Source organism: Emydura macquarii, unplaced genomic scaffold (assembly GCF_026122565.2).
Source record: "Emydura macquarii macquarii isolate MOO-44397 ecotype Brisbane River unplaced genomic scaffold, CSIRO-AGI_Emac_v2 contig_318, whole genome shotgun sequence".
Lineage (NCBI taxonomy): Eukaryota > Metazoa > Chordata > Testudines > Chelidae > Emydura > Emydura macquarii.
Window position 1 is genome coordinate 10,687,031 of NW_027130455.1, and position 15,211 is coordinate 10,702,241.

Here is a 15,211-nt window from a genome sequence, read left to right on the forward strand (position 1 = left end):
AATCAAACCAAAAGAAAGTTCCATCTGAAAGGACTGCAGGACGGGCTCCCATGTCTCTTGTTCCCAGTGCACTTGCTGTAATTAACAGTCTGTAGAAAACAGTTTTCAAAAGTTCTGAGCCAAATCCAGACCAGGTGTCAGTGGTGCAACTTCCATAGTAAAGCCGTGATGATCTGAATGGCAGTGTAAATCTGGTGGCTAATTGGCACTGACTCATAGACTTTATGGCCAGAAGGGACCAGCATGATCATCTAGTGCAGTGGTTCTTAACCTTTCCAAACTACTGTACCCCTGAAGCCTGAGTCCCACCCCCATGGGGCTGAGGCATGCTTAGTTTCATGGCGCCCCTGTGGCTCCAGGCAATTGCCTTTCTTGCCACCCCCAATACCAGCTCTGCACTTGTGACCCCTCTAAACCCCCAGGTTGAGAAACACTGATCTAGTGACTAGATGCATTAGTGACTCCTGCGCATTGTGGACCACAGGACCTTGCCCACCCACCCCTGTACTAGACCCCTAACCTCTGGCTGAGTTACTGATGTCCTCACATCATGATTTAAAGACTTCAAGTTACAGAGAATCCATCATTTACGCTAATTTAAATCTGCAAGTGACATGTGCCCCATGCAGCAGAGAAAAGCAAAAACTCCCCAGATCTCTGCCAGTCTGACCCTGGGGGGAGTAGAGTGGAATTTCTTCCCGACCCCATATATGGCAGTCAGCTGGACCCTGAGCATTTCATCAAGATGGGTGTGGGAGAGAATTCTCCTGTGGTAACTCAGAGCCCTCCCCACCTCCACCGGCCATTGGGGATATTTGCTACTAGCAGTTGCAGATTGGCTACGTGCCATTGTAGGCAGTCTCATCAGACCATCCCCTCCTTACACTTACCAACCTCAGTCTTGAAGCCAGTTTTTGCTCTCCTTGAAGGATGATGACTTTACAGACTAATCCAGTGAGCACACTTCATGCTGAAGGGGCAGCGTACTAGGAAGTGTGAAGATGCTTTATTAGGAAGTGTGAAGATGCTTGTGGGAGAGACAGATGGATGTTGAAGGTTGTCATCGCTGGTGGAGTGTAAGGAATGGTGTGGGGTGTAAAGGGAAAAGAAATAAAAGCAGATAAGTAGGGAGGGAACAGAGTAGAGAGGGGTTTGTAGGTAAGAACAAGAAACTTGAATTTGATGCAGAAGAGAAGAACAAGTGTTGGTGAATTTGAAGAATGTGCTGACATGGTTGGAGTGAAGGTTTAGGAGGTTGATTTTAGCAGCTGTGTTCTGAATGAATTGGAGGGGTAATGAGAGGCAGGGGGAAGGGAATAACTTTTCAATCATGCACAGATTGAAAATTTTGATTTAAAAAGAAAAATGAAGAGAAAGGAGACAAACTTTATTGTAACTCTCCTTGTTTTTTCTAAGAATCAGGGTGAAATCCTGGATCCACTGAAGTCCAGGGCAAAACTCCCATTGATTGTGGGTGCCTAAAGTTTTGGGTCTCCAACTTTAGACATATTAAAATAGTTTGGTTTTCTACAGACGGGTGCTCAGCATTTTCTAAAAAATCAAGTCTCTACTATGACCCCCCAAAATTGAGACACTTAAAACCACTTGTTATTTCTGAACATTTTGGCCTCCACTTGTAAGTACAGAGGACTGGATCCTGCCCCATTATAACTAATGAAAGCTTTGCCATTGACTTCAGTTGGGGCAGGATCAAGCTCTTAGACCGTAATTCTGCAAAGACTTAGGCACTTGCTTAACTTTACATGCTGTGAGTGATCCCATTGATCCCTAATATTAATCACATGTAATATTAACTAATATTAATCACATGTAATATTAAGCATGTGGCTTTGCAGGCCTGGGTCCTTACATGTTAAAACTCTGAATGGCTTTCTTTTTTCAAGAGGTAAAATACTCAGATGCAACACTTCATGGCCTTTAAGTGTTTGCTCATTATATATAATTCTTAGGCCCTCCACTTTGAAAATCAGATGCCAGCATTAACTCAGGTAATTTAAAGATTTTGTCCTCTCAATCTGGAATGCTAACTGCAGCTCATCCTCGCAGGTTTTGTTATACAGTCAACAACTTCAAACATTATACTATGTCACGAAGACTAATTGCAGCATTTTTCCCATTTCAGGGTAAAATGGGTCTGTAAATGATCTTAGCAACAGCTGGCATTGCAGTTGATTTGCTTGAAATTCTCTTTCTCTGACCAATTTTTTAATTGTGGTGTTTTGGAGAGCTGTACGTTTTAAAAAAATTGTAACTTTCGAAATTAAAAATGAAATGTTCTGCAATTAGCTAGCTCTGAAAGAGATTTCAAAGCTATTGTAAAATCAGCCTTTACAGCAAACAGAAAGCCTGTGCTGTTAGAAAGCTACCTGCTGAGATCCAGCTGGTTCATGGTGCAAAGGGGGTACAAGAGGAGAAGCTAACAGTAAATTGTGAATTTTAGATGCATCAATATATACATGGACTAATGCAAGGAAGAAAGCATAGAAATATGCTCGAGGTGGAGAATAACAGTGAAAATCTATTTTGCACAAAATTCTCTGAAACTGTGGTCATTTGGAAAATTGGCTCTTAGAAATAAATAAGTCACACAAATCAAATAAATCATCTAGATCAATGAATGATTTGTGCTCCTAAAACAAACTAGTGCTTTAAATGGTCATAACAGATAAGTATACTTTTTCCTAATACAATTTTAAATCTGTGTGTGTTTATATTGCAGTTCCAGGACTGACTGGGGTCCTGATGGTGTTAGTTTTATTTCTAATGTGTACAGCTTCTACATATGCTATCAGGTAAGACTTAATATGATTATTATGTTGAACATCACAGTCTGAGGAATCGTATTCTCACACAGATTAGAGGAAATGCAGGGCAACTGCAGTGATATGTAGCAGGTTTTCAAATAAATGGAAGGGAAATATCAAGTTTTGTTCCATTTGTTGCTCTAATGAGTAAGTGAATTAGCGCACTAAATTTTGGAATCAATATTTGTACAATAAATATGCAAACTGATGATGTTTTCAGAGCATAGATTTATTCAAGGGACATGGTCAGCTTGAAATCTAGTCAGCTTTACCCTCCTTGTCATAGTGTGAAAGATCCACACAAACAACACAGGAAACTGACTGTAGAATGGAAACTAACTGTACACAAAGTACTGTCAAATGCACAAAGCGAATAAGCTGCTGGAAAAAGCAGAGGTTAATGTAGTTTTTCTTCAGCCTTTCTTAGATGTTACTTGTAAAACATTTCAGACAGAAATGTGCCATTTTAGTTGACTGTCTTTTTAAGGGGATAGTAAGAATTCTGGGTACATATTTCTGTAATTGAACGCAATAGTTCTTGGTCACAGCCTCAGGTAACATTATTAACGGAGTTGATAGTCTAGAGAGAAAACGAGCCGGGAACTGCATCCCCTTTTCAGCGCAGAGTCCTTGTGAACACCAGCAGTGATCCCGTAGAGTGCCTGCTGCAGGGAAGCACTTAAGTGTCAGAGAGCTCAACAACCTGCAGGACTGAGTTTGGTAACCTTCATAGCCTGGGCTGTGATCCTGCACACATGATGTAACTTGCTCACATAGCAGTGCCTCTCGACTACTCACATGAATAGATTAATGCTTTTGCAGGATCGAGAATCGAGTGCTTGCAAGATTGGGGCTTTAGATCCTGATTCAGCAAAGTACTTATGGATGTGCCTAATTTAAAGCATAAGGGATTAGTCCTAATTATGTCATTTAGGCATAAATTACCTTGCTGAAACAGCATATCTTAGTTAGGTTTATTATTATTATTAGGCCTGATTGAGGAAAGCAATTGAATATGTTCTTAAGAATCCTTCCTGAACATGGATGCTTTCCTGAATTAGGACCCTCGTGAGGAGTTGGCAGCCCAGATGGAGCTAGAGAAGCACTGAATTTGAGCCGGATTAGACTGCAGTGCTGCTAGACTCAAGATAAGATCTCAAGATAATTGGGCAGGCTGTGAGCTTTACCAACGGCGTCTGCCTCCAAAGCCAAATCCATTTAATAAAAGGTGGAAACACACTAAATGATCATTTCATACGGATACAGATCTGCTGGGCTTTTCCCAAAAGCAAAAGTCTGTTTTTTCCAAGACCAACATAAATTAGAAAATAACAGCAGCATTTGTTTAAAAAAAAAAAAAATATATATATATATATATATACACACAATGCAAACATTCTCGGAAATAATGAAGTTTTAAATTTTTTTATCCTAGTAATTTCCTGAACCATGCAACAAAGGTTTCCTTGTTTCCAAGGCTGTGTATTAGTTATCTCCCATTTTGACTACTGCAACCTCCTCCTTTGCAGTTTCCCTTCCCTAAAACTCCACTCCCATAAAAAACTCAGCCCAATATCATCTTCCTCTCCCAGTGCTCTGACAACACCTCTTCTTCTAGATTCATTACAATGGCATCTCTTCCTCTTCAGTATAAGGATCAAGCTTCTTCTCTTCAAGCATTCCATAGCTCTGTAACCACCTATCATGTCACAGCCCGTGTCCCGTCCTGAAACCCAACCTGCTCCTTCATATCTTCTCCTGAAAACTCTTTATACTTTCTTTCCTGCTATCCCTATATTTGCAATAAGTTAAGGGTTGACACAAATTTGAGGTGAAATGGATAAGCAATTTCTAGAACAAAACCAGGTGAATACACTTTTTGAAAAGTCTTAATTAAAAAAAATTTTTTTTTTGCCATGCCATAGCTCAACACCAGCTTGTCTAGCAACTCTCCATTTTTCATTCTAGAGCCATTTGTCATAGGGGAGGCTGAATTACTATAAAATATACAGAACAATGCTGAAGTGTGATCCAATTACAAGTTAACGTTGTTCCAGGGGCTTTCCTAAGAACTCAATCACTAAAAATCTAGGAAGCCACTTATTTAGGGAAACATTAAGATCCAAACTATCCACACACAACCTATCTTCTCAATCACATATAACAATAGCCATTCACATTACTGTCCTATTAACCACCACATGCACTTTCTCTGCCAGTGCAAATCTGCACCCACCACATACCAAAGCCAATTTCCCAAAATATGAATTAAACACACAATTTGAACTCAGATTTTGAAGTACTCTGGTTTCTTAGAAATTAGATTTTGATAAATGACTATTTTGAACCACAGAGAGTAGATAAGAAATGGTCAGAAGTGTTTTAAATAGAAAGAAGAAAAGTTCTGATTTAGTAAAAAGAAATAACATCTATTTTTAGGCACTGTGCCAGTTATAAGCCACTTAGGTAAAAATTTCAGAGAGGGGCATAGTAATATATTCACAATGTCTTAATAGTAGCTTCTTAAATTGTATAGTCAGAGTTATGGTTATGTTTGATTTAATTTTTGATTTGTATTGTGGGTGGGGATAGGTTTGAATTGGAAGAGAATGTGTTGTCCTGCTGTGTTGGGTTGGAATATGCTGTGTTGTGTATTTGTGAAGATAGGTAGCTTATGGGTGAGTATTGCCTTAACTAGTGAGTCCCTAGGTTTTTTTGTGATAATTGTATTCATGGAGGAAAGAACAAATGTAAGTGCCAGTTTGCAGAATTTTTAGGTGGGGACTTTCCCTAGTTTTTAAAATAATCAATAGAAGAAGTCCTCCTTCCCCTTCACCTCTTCTTCTGCACACTCTCTGCACTTGGGTGGCATAGCTTGTTCCCCACAATTTACCTCTACACTTCCTGAATTCCAGAATACCCTTTCTGTATGTCCACTCTAACTCCTGAAGTATCTCCCTTCTTTCCCCCCGTTGTTCCTTACCTCAGTTCCCTGCACCTGCACCTGCACCATGGCTACTTGCACTTCCTTTGATCCTTTTCCCTTGACTCTCTCACTACCTCCCTTCCACATTCCTGTTACCTGCTTTTCCATTCCACCGATTTGTATTTAAAATGCTTAGTAGGTACTTTAAATATTTTAAAATATAAATGTCTACAAGAGCATCAGGTGTGGTCTGCGGGAGCCAGTGTAGGTGGCAGAGATGTGGGTGTAGGCTGAGTTTTGGGGCCTGGAAGCCATTCTGGTGGCAGGGTTGGGGAAAAAGGCTGTGTGGAGACCTGGGAAAACAGGCTAATCTTCATATCTTAGTTCCCTGCATGTGCTCCTACTCCCTGCTCTTCTTCCCTCCTTTCCATGCCTATCCAGTTCCCTGTCCTTTTTTCCAGCAACTCAATGTGTGCAAATATGTGAATATATTTTTTATGTATATGGACCACAAAGGAATTGGATTATGACTTTTCTATATTGTCTATAATTTTCACCTAAATACACAGAAGTGCTTGTAACTAGCAATGATCAAGAGTAATATCTGAGAATGGCATTAAACTACAGTTTATTCTTTGCAGGCTTTCGAACTACGATATCTTCTGGTACACACACAACCTTTTCTTTATCTTCTACGTGCTGCTGATGGTGCATGTTTCCAGGTATGTAACAAAATAAACTACCCCCGTTCCTTAAGCACAATGAGGAGGGCATTGAGGCAGGGAACGAAGTGGCACCTTCCTGACTTGACCTTGTGCTGGTCAGTATTTCACAGTGGCAATTGCTCAGGTAAAGCTTGTGTTGTGGTTGGAGCATCATTTGGTGCAGCAGATTAGAACACAGCATGGTCAAAACCTGAGCCAAATGCCGCTCCTTGCTCATTCCACCAAGTTCCAATGGTAACTAAAATAAAGGTTGTTTAGCTCGGCCCCCAGAGCCACCCTGACTGGCTGCTGGCAGAAGGGTGAAGTGAAGTCACTCTCTTCCCTTTGTCTCTCTTTTCTCCACATCCCCATTGCTATAACCACAACAGTTAGTTTTCTCCTCCCAACCATTTTAAACAACCATTCCATGGGTGTAAATGGCCACACAAGTGTCAGAAGCAGGGCTTGGGCAGTCAGTCCTAGTGGTCAGGGCCAGTGCCAGAGTCCAGGGCCCTAAGTCAGGGGTCAGAACTGGGATTGGAATCTGAGTGATAGCTGGAGTTTGGGACCGGGGCCAGGGTCCAAGTACCGAAGAGAGGAGGCAGAGATGGAGCCAGCATTCAAAGAGCAAAGCCAGGATCTGTAGCCAGACTCAGAGTTCAAGCACCGAAGCTCGGGGTCAAAGTCACAGTTGGAGTCAGAGTCGGGGTACCAGAACCAAAAGCTGGAGTCAGCATCCCAATACTGAAGCCAGAGGTCAAAGCTGGTGTCAGAGTCAGCGGGGCTTCGAGTCAGAGTTCAAGGGTGGAAGCTGAGGGTCCAAGCCGGAGCTGAGGGCCTGAGAGTGAGCAGAGAGGCAGATCCTCCTGGGCTTCGATAGTGTGTGTGGACCAATCAGGGGCCATGAGGGAAGTTGTCAGTCTGGCCTTCTGTAGTGATACTTCCTGTGGTTTTATCTCCACTGGAAGAATGTGGTCTGTTCCCATCCGATCCCAACAAAGTGCAAGACTGTGGAGTTTCTCACACGAATGCAACTCCTTCGGACCAGATCTTTAGCTGGTGTAAACCGGCACAGCTGCATTTTAATCAAAGCAGCTGCACCATTGACACCAGCTAAAGATCTGGTCCATTGACTTCACTGGAATTATTTCCGATGTGAGGGGAGAACCAGGCCCAGGGAGGAGAGAACCATGCTTGAATGAGGATATTTATTCCTATTCCATCCAACATCTGTGGAATCTGGGAATATTGTTGTAGTGGTGTTGGTCCTAGGATATTAGAAATGCGGGAGGTGAGGTAATATCTGTTATTGGAGCAACTTCTATTGGTGAAAGAGACAAGCTTTTGAGCTACACAGGCTCCTCTTCAGCTCTAAGAAAGGTACTCAGAATCACAGCTAAATACAGGAGTTGCATTGGTGTGAGAAACTACCTTTCCCAAACCTGAAGCGCTCCGAATGGCTCGAAAGCTTGCCTCTTTCACCAACAGAAGTTGGTCCAATAAAAGGTATTACCTCCCCCATCTTGTCTCTCATGATACTGAGCAATAAGTAGTGTTTGAAGGTAAAAAATGAGTAGCTGTTGGATCTTACTGGATTGAATAAGCTGTTAAATAGAGCACTGTGAACTTGAAATCTAATGAACTAAAAAACAATGAGTTCAAAGTATCAGATTCTTACACTGGACCATGATTCCTAACTATTTTTGTGGTTTTACTATAACACTTTCAATTTTTTTTTAAAAAAGGTTCTCCCCCAGACCCTCATTGTTGCCGCAAAAAAGACCCAACAGGGGGATATGAAAAACCAACGTCCCCATCTCACACCAAATAAAAGGCTGGTGTTTCCCTGTGCAGAACCCTGTTATTACAGGATTGGAGCCTACCTAGCTATACAAGAGAATTGGTGAACAATGACTCTGCACAAGGTGCTGTCTCACACATAAACTAAGAAACTAAAGGAAAACTTTTTTCTACCCTCTGACAGTTATAGTAAATTTAAGGTATACCTTCTAACAACAGAGGCTAAAACATTTCAAACAGAAGCATGTTCTTTTTTTAAATTCACAGAATTTTTTTATTATGATTAGGAGCCCTTGTCATAGACTAGAACCCCACTGTGCTAGGTGCTGTACAAAAAGATGATCCCTGCCCCCAAAGAGTTTACAGTCTAAGGATATGACAAGAGATTGTCAAGGTTTTTTGAATAAAGTTACCAATACCAGTTCTTAATTCCTGGCTGTCCTGAGGCTAGATGGAACAGATAACTAATGTCCTTTTGCACAGCACTCTCAGCAGCCAGCCTGAAAGGGTAGATTATAGTGGAGCAGACATTAGGACTGAAACATCTAGGCCACTGACTAAAAATGCCAATGGAGTCAATGGAGACCTACCACTTTCTGCAGTAGAAAATCTGAATTCCATGCAGAAAAACCTGTGTGGGTAGCTTTTGAATGAGACCTTAAAAAGGAAGGATGAATGGTGCTCCCATTGAAGTCCGTGGGAGTTTTGCCATTAATTTGTCGTGCTCACTCCTCCTTCCATTGATGTCTTGTTGCATTTTTCGTAAGATTAGGAACTTGCCCTGGTGTCTTTATTCAAGATGTCCCCAACTCTCATGAGGTGCTGCCTGTAGCTATGTAAGCAGCCCAAGTTCCATGGGGTAGAGTCTGTAGAATGGAGTAGGGAGCAGGCAGCAGTGGTGTGTGGGGGTACCATTGCTAGGGACCGCATTAGGGTTTTTTTTTGTGGTCATGTTCATTCTGGGATCTTCTGTTTAAAGGCTGCACCCCCAGGCACTGGCAGCTGGAGGAAAGACTGTCAGCATGACTCCAAAGAAGCTGAGCTGTCAAGGAGCAGGGGGGGGTGGGCAGAGGGTCTCTGGTGTCTGAGATTTGCATGGGAATGGCAGTTCATTCTTCAGAAGACAAGCCTCTTCCCACCACTGGAATGATTCGGGCAAGATTCTGTAAGGGGATGTTCTTAGGATATCCCATGCCCTTTCCTCCCAGATCCTCTCCTGGGGATATTTCTTTGTTCTATTTTATTCTGTGTATGTTGTTATACTGCCTGGGTCACTATCGTATCCAAGCACCTCCCAGTAGCACATTAAGTGACATGACTAACATCTGTCATGTATGATTTGTTATTTCTTTCATCCTCACCCCAGGGGGGAGAAGAAAACTAGCTTTAATAACTAATGCACGTGCTGTTGTGGTACTTTTTGCAATAAGACCTGCAAAGCATTTCAGTGACTTAATGTAGAGATGCTCCAAATTTAAATTGGCTTTGGTATTAAGCCAACAATAGCAAAAAATCAATAGGAAACACAAAACAGATGCTTTCATGACATTCCTCTACAAAACGTAAGGATTACTAAAATATTTAAAGCCAGCTCCTCTGCTGGTATCGATTGGGCTAGATCCACTGAGGTCAAAGTAGCTATGCCAGTTTGCGTCCGCTGAGGATCTGACCCTTGTGATGTTGTTATAGCTGTTAAAGGACTTAGACATCTTCTAAAGGGTGAAGAATTCTTAAGATTCTACCCACCCATTGTCCTTGATCAGATCCAGAAGAACCAGAGCAAAACCCACCCTGGGATACCAGGGAGAGGATGCCACGATAATCCTCAAAAAAACCCAAACATAAATTATACATCATTGCAGCAAACTCAGCTTCAGTAGGACTAAATATCAAGTAATTAATTAAATTAATGTATTTAAGTTAAGCACATGCTTAAGTGCTTCGCTGGAATGATGTCTTAATGTCAAATGCTTTATTAAATTCTGCCTGGTGATCTGAAATCTGGGACATGTTTGTAAGTTTTATTTTCCTGTGTTTCAAATATATTCTTCTTCATCAGAGATTGTTCGGAGGTGGGAATAGATAGAAGTGACTAATGTGGTGCTACTGGATTATCAAACAGCGCATAGCTTTCTCAGTGTCTGTAGCTATGATAATAGCTTTTATAGTTTTTCAAAGAATCAGTGCCTTTGGACAAGGATTCATGATGGTGTCTCGCTTTTAGTAGATAATATTTGTGTATTGGACACTATGTGTAAAAAATAATAATGTTCAAAGAACAGGGATTTATATAATGTGGTTGTGAATGTATAATAACTTGATTGTTCAAGATTCCATTTTCAGTGAAAGTCAAGGGTTACCCTACATGAAGACAAAAACACTGTTATCAACATTAAGTTTTTATAATCCTGACAAATTACCAAATTACACTTTTAAAAGGGGGAGGGGAGGATTTGTCTAGACAGACTTGATGAGTAGTATGCTGGGGTATAGTTCTCCAGCACAGCAACCTGCCACACACTAAGTGGCCAGACAATAGACGCTCTGTAGTGCATTTTGACGTGCACTACAGAACTTTTAGTGGGCTTCAAGAGGGTCCTCACGGCCAGTTAGTGTGTGGCAGGCTAGTGTGCGGTAGATTTACATCCCAGTTTGCTGTGCACTATGTTTCTGTATAGAGAAGCTTGAAGAGTCAGCTATGATAGGAAGAGTAGCCTTCTTCCTGAGGGGACACAGGAAATCTGGGTTCGATTCCCAGCTCTGCTACAGACATCCTGGGTCCAATTAGGGAAGTCTGTTAATCTGTGTGTGCCTTAGTTCCCCAGTTTACAGAAATATTCCTTTCCTTCCAGCTTTTTGTGTGTTTGGATTGTCAGTAGAGCTAGTGAAAATATCCAAAAGCAGTTTCATGAAAATTTTTAAATTTGTTGTCTTCATGAAGTATTTGAAATGAACCATTTTTAAAAAAAATAAAGTTTGATTCTTTTTCAGTCTCTTTTGTTCAAATTTTTTTTTCAGATGTTATCAAAATAGTTAATTTTCATTCACCCAACACTGGGTTTTTTGGTAAATAAGATTTGTATTTACTGAACAACTCTCTTTTTGATAAACATACAATTTTGAGTACTGCAACCATTTTAGGAATGGTTAAGAACTGAAAAAAATATAGGCATGAAATGTTTTGAGAAAAACAAAACAATTAAATAATGTCAACATTTTTTTACAAACTGGAAAAAGGGGCATCTTGTGACAAACAAATTTCAGCCAGCTTTAGTTTTAAGCTCTTCAGAGCTGTTGCTCTCTTATGTGTTTGTCTAGTGCTGAGATCAATGGAGCTCTTATCTTTCTGAGGGTTTGTTTAGTCACTACCATTAATAATAATGATAATAATAATTAATGATATTGGCCAGATTCTCAGTTGATGTAAATAGGCATTGACTTCTGGCCCAATATTAATGATGATAAAACCAAAATTTCTATACGAATATTGAGAAGGTAGAATAATATCACTGGCTCTGTTCTTTCTGCAGATTCTCCCCCAAAATAATAGAAGTTAACAATGGGAAAATGGTTACTACATTTTTCTTAGGAAATTCTAGCCCATTTCTGTTCAACTCTTCCCTGAGGATATCATCTAGTGTCTTTTCCAGGATAATTTTAAGGTTGGGTCTTCCAACCTTTGGAGTCAATTTCACAGCTAAGTACAGCATGCTGTCAAGAGAGGCAGTGTGGACAAGTAGCTGGAGCATTGAACTGGGACTCAGAAGAGCTGGGTTCTGTGCCCAGCTCTGCCATTGTCCTATTGGAGACCCTGAGCAAATCACTTCACCTGTCTCAGTTTCCCCACCTGTAAAATAGGTGTGATGGTACTGAGCTCTTTATAAAATGCTTTGAGATCTATGGATGAACAGCGCTATATAAGAATTAAGTATTTTTATTGTTGTTATTAATGACAGGATAACATGGAGTAGATGGAAGAGTCTGAAATCCATCAGTGTAGTGGAATTGCAGTTCACCATAGGAGCTTCTGAACTCATAGCACAGCACTAAAGATGCCACCCTGGCAATGGTGCCTGTTGTACAGAACGTTGTCAGCCATGTCTAGTAGGTTTCAGTCAATGAATTCATTGTCCGCTCCCATAATTATCAGTTAACTTGTAGAAATCTCAAAACCAGAAGTTTGTCATGTGACCCATCAGAAAATTCTCTCTTGCTCATCTTCCAATTCTGAAACACTGAAAGCCTAGTTAACCCAGCTCTAGTTAACTCAGTGTTGTTTTTTGGTTTTGCAACTTTTTGTTTAATGAGTTAGAAATAATGTCTAGATACACACTTATAGTGCGTGACTTCTAAATTATTAGATTATCTTGTGCCAACTGGTAGCTGAATTCATGCATGGCAAAGTGAAGTGCAACCATAAAGGGCTTGTGTGTGACAGTTTGTACTAGACAAATATTAAAAGTGTGTATTTAATATTACTATCCCACTTTGGGCATCCCCTGTGGTAGAGGTGACCGAATGTACAAAACTTATCCCATCTACCTAGCCCATTACCATGGTATCTAGGGGGAAGCCATAGTTTTGGCTTCCAATGCTCTGGTGGGGTGCGTAGCTAGTGCTACTGTCTTATCTGAGATGCTTCTACGCACCCCAATCACCAGTGTATCTGAGTGCCTCACAGTCTTTAATTTATTTATCCTTACAACACCCTGTTAGGTAGCACAGTGCCATTATCCCCATACAACAAATGGAGGAACTGAAGCAGTAGGATCAAAATGACTTGGCTAAGGTCACTTAGGAAGTCTGTAGTGAAGCAGGGAACTGAATCCTGATCTCCCAAGTCCCTGGTTAGTGCCCTGACCATTGGACCGTGTTGGCAGCATGTATCCTGTCAGGAGGGCCTGGTTGCATTGGGAATATTGCTGCCACCACTATGATTCCTCTTGAACCAAACAGCGCCAGGATGGCTGCTGTATGGGTGGGGCATTGATTACATGTTTCAAAGGTGTAACTAGGAGCATCCCTCACCACATTGTACCCAGCACTCAAGAGGTATACTGCTACAGACGGACACATTTTCCCCCAGGCACAGCTACACAGGCCATAAACCTCCTCCTCTCCCCAGCAAAACTGTGCCTCTTAAAAGGCCTAATTTAGCCCTTATATTTCTATCATCCCAGTCCATAATTTTGATATAATTCAAGCCCAAATTCTTTGGGTGGCAAAGGAGGGCTTCAGCAGAATAGGGAGTTATACCAACCCCCTGCTCAAAGTAGGACCAACCCCAATTAAATCATCCAAGCCAGGGCTTTATCAAGCTGGGCCTTAAAAATCTCTACGGATGGAGATTCCATCACCTCCCTAGGTAACCCATTCCAGTGCTTCATCACCCTCCTACTGAAAAGTTTTTCCTAATATCCAGCCTAGACCTCCCCCCACTGCAACTTGAGGCTATTGCTCCTTGTTCTGTCATCTACTACCATTGAGAACAGCCTAGCTCCATCCTCCCTGGAACCCTGTTTCAGGTAGTTAAAGGCTGCTATCAAATCCCCACTCATTCTTCTCTTTTGCAGACTAAACAAGCCTAGTTCCCTCAGCTCTCTCTCATGTGCTCCATCCCCTAATCATTTTTGTTGCCCTCCGCTGGACTCTCTCCAACTTGTCCACATCCTTGTTGTAGTGGGGGGCCCAAAACTGGACACAGTACTCCAAATACTTGCCTCAGTTCTTCACCTTCTTAATGATTCAGATACATTGGAAGGAATTCTAGTGTTCTTTTAGTATTTTTCCCCTTTTCTGTTTTCTAGCTGTGTCTGTAAAATCTTACATTTATATTAAATTTAACTCTCATTCGATAAACACACACAGCTCCAGAAGTATAAGGTTGGATCCCTGCGTTTTGTAGAAGGGTGGAATGTCATTGGGGTGGTGTGCTGTCAAAACTGCTAAGCTATTACAGCTGCTCAGTGCTTCTTTCCTTGGAGCTCCAGTATTATCAGCACTAGCAGAGAGTGCAGCCTGCTAATTCGGCATACCGTGATGTTACTCAGACAGGAAGACCACAGGCACTCAGCCAGGTTTATTGCCCTCAAGGCACAGTCCTAACGACTCGCTCAACTTGCACAAGTACATTAATACATGAGTGCCCCATGCCAAGGAATGGCTGAGTCAGCAGGAGGTGTGTCTGTTGTCCCCTTGGCCACCCAAAGAGTTAAGGTGAGGTATACCAACATTTATAGACTGAGACAAACAGCTGGGATAATCAACCTTACATATGTCATGATGTTTGTTTGTTATGTCCCCTTGTACCTTGTTCCTAACATCTTGAACAAAACATCCCTATTATTCTGTCAAACCATCTTACCTTGTTCTAGATTATAGTGTATCTGTACTAAACTAAAAATATATTTACGTAAATCTCTGGCATCTAGTACACTAGCAGCAACTTTGCCAAGGTCATGTAGCGAACAGTGAACTTGTAAGCATCTGCTTTAAAACATGGCCTGACTTTGATTCACAGCCTCTGGTTCAGGCTTCAGATTCTGCACCAGGCCCAGTGCTCCAGTCTCTTTCTCTCTCCTACACCTCTGATGGAGGCCTGTAGTGGGGTTCTCTCACCGCAAGTGGTCCTCTTCCTGGCCAGGCATGGTGTACTGACTTTCTTCCCATGTGACGTTCCCTGCCAATGGTCAGTCTGTTGCTGCAGGTGGTCTATCTTCCCATAATTTACAGTGCTCTCTCTTTGTGACTCAGCCCTTTGTCACTTTGTCACTATATAGTCCCCTCCCTTCCAGGGTATCAAAGTCTCACCAGACCAGGTGTCTGGGTGGCACCTCCAACAGCCCTGTGCCATTTCCCAGTGAGTGGTAAGGGAACTCAGGTTCTTCTCCTTGCTACTGTTTCCCTGGGCTGCTGCTTACCCAGGCTTTTCAGGCTTTCTTTCCCCACAACTCCTC

At 41.7% G+C, this 15,211-nt stretch overlaps 1 protein-coding gene across 2 annotated transcripts in view; it reads left to right on the forward strand.

Moving 5' to 3' along the window:
• NOX4 (NADPH oxidase 4) overlaps positions 1–15,211 on the forward strand; it is a 151,870-nt gene that overhangs the window by 16,088 nt on the left and 120,571 nt on the right. For both annotated transcript variants that reach the window (XM_067568518.1, XM_067568527.1), the window contains exons 7-8: positions 2,741–2,813; positions 6,393–6,473. In XM_067568518.1, coding sequence (XP_067424619.1) covers positions 2,741–2,813; positions 6,393–6,473 — 154 coding nt within the window. The remainder of the gene's footprint in view (positions 1–2,740; positions 2,814–6,392; positions 6,474–15,211) is intronic.